The sequence below is a fragment of the Zerene cesonia genome, unplaced genomic scaffold (genome assembly GCF_012273895.1).
Source record: "Zerene cesonia ecotype Mississippi unplaced genomic scaffold, Zerene_cesonia_1.1 Zces_u001, whole genome shotgun sequence".
In the NCBI taxonomy this organism is placed as follows: domain Eukaryota; kingdom Metazoa; phylum Arthropoda; class Insecta; order Lepidoptera; family Pieridae; genus Zerene; species Zerene cesonia.
This window is the reverse complement of record NW_024045131.1, coordinates 3,876,887-3,880,956: the sequence shown is the minus strand read 5'-3', so window position 1 is coordinate 3,880,956 and position 4,070 is coordinate 3,876,887. Positions and strand designations below refer to the sequence as shown.

Genomic DNA, 4,070 nt, shown 5'->3' with positions numbered 1-4,070 from the left:
AATTCTTGTAAAGCTTTTACAATAGAATCCTCAGATACTGGTTTAAGATCAAAAGTAGCGCTACTATACCTGTGAAGTAAATACTAATTCATAACAGGGCTCCACCTCCTTCTCCCGTTCGAAACCCCTAGATGGGTCTGGGGGCCCTAGATGGGACCATTTAGGAAGCAACTAAGCAAAACTCGTGGTATTTTTTGTGTAAAACAGAATCGATCATATTGTGATGTATTTATTGTTACTGAGACACCAGGCTATATCAAATAAACCGTAGTTATGAGACAGCTGAAATATACGGAGATAATTTATTTCTTAGACAAGAAAAATAAAGCAAAGGTTAGGCAAAGGTTGGCACGGTTATAAATTGGATGGGTAACTAATTTTTTGCAGTTGCTCCAGTTTACTTGTACGAAACCCTCACCAGTCACAAGTCCTACTCGCACTTGACCTTTTTTTTATTTGAAGTCAGTCCTCCCCCCCCACCCTCCTCACTCACCTGTCCAGACTCCTGTCCAGCATGGGCTTAGTGTTCAACATGACGAGGTCACTCATCCACGCTCGCTTCTCCGCCCGGGAGCCGGCCGCCAACGCCACCGGTGCGCCCACGCGTGGGACCAGCTCCAGCAGGTTGCCTAGCTCTGTGGGAGTGGGAGATAATTTGAAAAAGTTGTTTCGCATACAGACAGGCAATAGAAAAATAGAAGGAACAGAGAAAGGAAGAACATTTTTTTCGAGAATAAAATAAAAAGCAAAAAAAAACATAATTTGCACGAACGAAATGGTGTAATGATAATACCGAAAGGAATTAAAATTAATTTATCATTTTTCTCTTGATGCTTTCTTATGTGTTTACACAAAATTTTTCAATGAACTTCATCAGATGATCATCTATTACAGGAAGGCTACTATTAAAAACTAGCAGTAAGCCCCGGCTTCGCCCGTGGTACATTTATAACCTATGTCACTCAGCGATGTTGTAGCTTTGTAATTGTTTATCCATTACGAACAAACAAACGAAAATACAAATTTTTCCTCTTTATAATATTAGTGTAGATATATTTCACTCAGTGTCATAAGGTCACGACAGAGATAGTTGGAGACCGTTTGACGTGGGTCAAAATCGAGTCTAAAGGGATCGGTCACATACAAACATACGGGCGAAGCTCACGCCGCGCACACCCACTCACCCTCACAGTCGGGCCGGTCCACGATCTCCAATTTCCTAATGTGCAGCTTCTCCTTCAGCTTCAGCTGCGGCGGTCCGCCCGCCGCTGTGCTGCTGTTCACAGTCACCTGAACAAATAGTCATCGAGCATTTTAGGCACCACACTACTATCCTGCTCGAGTCTGTTAGTTTATTAACATGTTTTTTTTATGTAATAGCGGGCAACTGAGCTGGTTGTTTGCCTGATGGTAAGCGATCACCACCGCCCGTGAACAGAGCAGGAAGGAGGTAGTGCCGTTCCGAGAATGCGCCGTCCGCTTTCAAGGGGTGAGGAATGAGGAATGGATTGACGACTGGAAGCAAGGAATGGTCTGAGGAGGATGATAAAAAGGAATCGGGTCTATGAATTAGACTTCTTAGCTCAGTAGCCCGCTCATAAAAAATCCCTTTAGCCACGCGAGCGCACCCGCGGGCGGCAGCTAGTATATTCCTATCCGAAGCGAGGACACACTCACAATGCTGGTGATGGGCTTGCAGAGCAACAGCAGGCCGTCGAATAAAAAAGCGCGCCGCTCCGCCACGCGCTTGCCCGGGCCGAGCTTCGACAGAGTGTCCTCTGAAATTATATCATTTATATTATTTAAAGCAATTAGTTAATCGGCAAACAAATACAAATTTGATATAGGAATCTGTGTTGATAAAGATCTTTGGGTAGGTTAGGTTAGTAATGAAGTGCTTTTGGTAAGATTCACGTAAAGCAAGGAAATTCAAATAGAAAACTTCTTCAGGCTCTTCTTTTAAAGCTATTATTGTTTTCTACTAGTTACTATTATTATTATCATCTACCCTGGGGTGTCTAAACCGATAGAATAGAAGAGTAGAAGAGTAGAAAAAATAATCACGGGTGGCCAAGAGGCTAGGCTTCGATTTCGTTGCTACGGTTCGACAAAAAGGCGCGGGTTCGAATCCCGCCACGTGATCAAATAATATCCATTCTTTTAAAATAGATTATCATCACCCCTATAGAACTCGTTGCAGCACTGCGGCACGTCGCGCGTGTCCCAGTTGTCTATGATCTTGCCGAGCTCGTTGCACTTCTCTATCGCGAGCTGCCGTCTCGCTCTCGCGGCGCCGCGTATTGCTGTGTCGCTGGAAAATCGAGAAAAAATTATAGATCAAATATATGTATGTCATCATCGAATAACTATTATAATACGTCGCGTTTGGTACATCATTAATATGAACTAGAAATAGCAAAGGTCCCAACGTGCTTCCTTGCGGCACACCACATGTATAGTACTCATAAGATGATATAAAGTGAACTCCCGTGTCCCCTTATGGGGTATGGGGCAGATGGTATACATCTGTTTCACTGATCGATTTTCTTTATGGACAAGTAGGTGATCAGCCTTCTGTGTCCTGCTAGACCGAGACATTTTTTATTTGTGTCCCCACCGGGAATCGAACCCCCCATCACCCCTCGGTTCTAAGCTCACGCGTTAACCACTGTACCAAGGAGGCGGTCATAAGATGATATATAATAAGATAAACAATATCATTTTATGCTTATGGTTTAATGGTGAGATTTCTGCACATTGTCTTCCATTCGATAAGTAATTCTTATTTGAGCCACACGAGTCTAATTGCAATCACCCAATACTTTGTCATGGTCAACACTGTCAAATGCATAGAACAAATCAGAAACAATATTTGACATCACAGCCATATTTTAATCAATGTTCTCAGTTATAATTTTTAATAACACTAAGAATATAGACATTATTGCAGCTATTTTTGGAAAACCTACAATGATGTCTATATTGGAGAATAGAAAATCATAGTCATTTATTTTTGATCACATCCTGGATAAAATAGGAATCTAAGAAGATACTATTTGATGAGCGTTCATACGAATAAAAAATGCAATGGCATAGAATAATTAAATTATTTATCAATTGAAATTGAAGAGACACTCACATTTTTGGTCCATTTCCTAATGCTTTCGTTAATAATTTCTTTATTGGATGTAGATTACATTCCACCTGTAAAGAGAAAATTATTATGAATGTTTCTTTGAGTTCTGCAACTGAAAACATACATTTATGAAGCAATCACATAGTACAGGACATTATTTTGGTCCCAAAACTTTATCAAAATGGGTTCAATGATTTAGGCGTAGGCGTAGAAGCGAGAGACAGACATATAGAGTTACTCGTATTTTTAATATTATTATGTAGTTGGGATATATGGATTTTTTCCGGTTAACTTTCATTTTATTATCGGCGTTAAAGGTGCCGGTGTTTTAGGTTTCAAGTAGTACTTTGCAGGTACTAAGGTCATCTATTTGAAACTAAACTAAAATAAACTTATTATAAATATGTGTTTTCTGTTTTGAGTCCTAGGGTGAATCAGGCCAATTTTCTGTACATTGGGGGTAGTTTGCACTTTGTTTTTTTTTTTTTTTTATTCTACAATTATTTTTTTCATCTCTTGCTCACCTGCTTAAAGCTCTCCCTGTCATCACTGGTCGGCGCTATTTGCAGTAGCGCCAGCACGTAGCTGTGGTAGAGGAAAACGTGCGACACCGGCGTCAGCAGCAACTTCGGCAGGTAGTACTTGACGGCGAGACGGAACCCGTGGCCGGCCGTGTCGAGCCGTTCCGCGAGCTGGGGGCAGGTTAGGTTAGTTCCTTATTTAGAAATTCGAGGACAGTTCAATTTTGAACCTTGCTTTGCTAACTTTGCGTTCGAAAATTGTCTGACCAGTCTGTGGAGTAGAACTAAATTTATATATTGTTTTTATTTGGCTACCATTGCCCCCAAGATCGCATAGTCTACGAACCAGGATAATTAAGCTGGGTTCATCAGATTTATAGACATACACCTCGCAGAAATCTCAAAATAATTTA

General features: G+C 41.0%; 1 protein-coding gene across 1 annotated transcript in view; it reads right to left on the bottom strand.

The window, feature by feature from the left end:
* The window catches only part of LOC119838099 (protein son of sevenless), a gene marked incomplete at its 3' end in the record, with an annotated part of 32,287 nt that overhangs the window by 20,120 nt on the left and 8,097 nt on the right, over positions 1 to 4,070 (bottom strand). Inside the window, exons 6-11 of the mRNA XM_038363911.1 lie at positions 3,661 to 3,828; positions 3,140 to 3,204; positions 2,181 to 2,311; positions 1,678 to 1,778; positions 1,185 to 1,290; positions 494 to 635 (exon numbers count right to left, since the gene is read on the bottom strand). Coding sequence (XP_038219839.1) covers positions 494 to 635; positions 1,185 to 1,290; positions 1,678 to 1,778; positions 2,181 to 2,311; positions 3,140 to 3,204; positions 3,661 to 3,828 — 713 coding nt within the window. The remainder of the gene's footprint in view (positions 1 to 493; positions 636 to 1,184; positions 1,291 to 1,677; positions 1,779 to 2,180; positions 2,312 to 3,139; positions 3,205 to 3,660; positions 3,829 to 4,070) is intronic.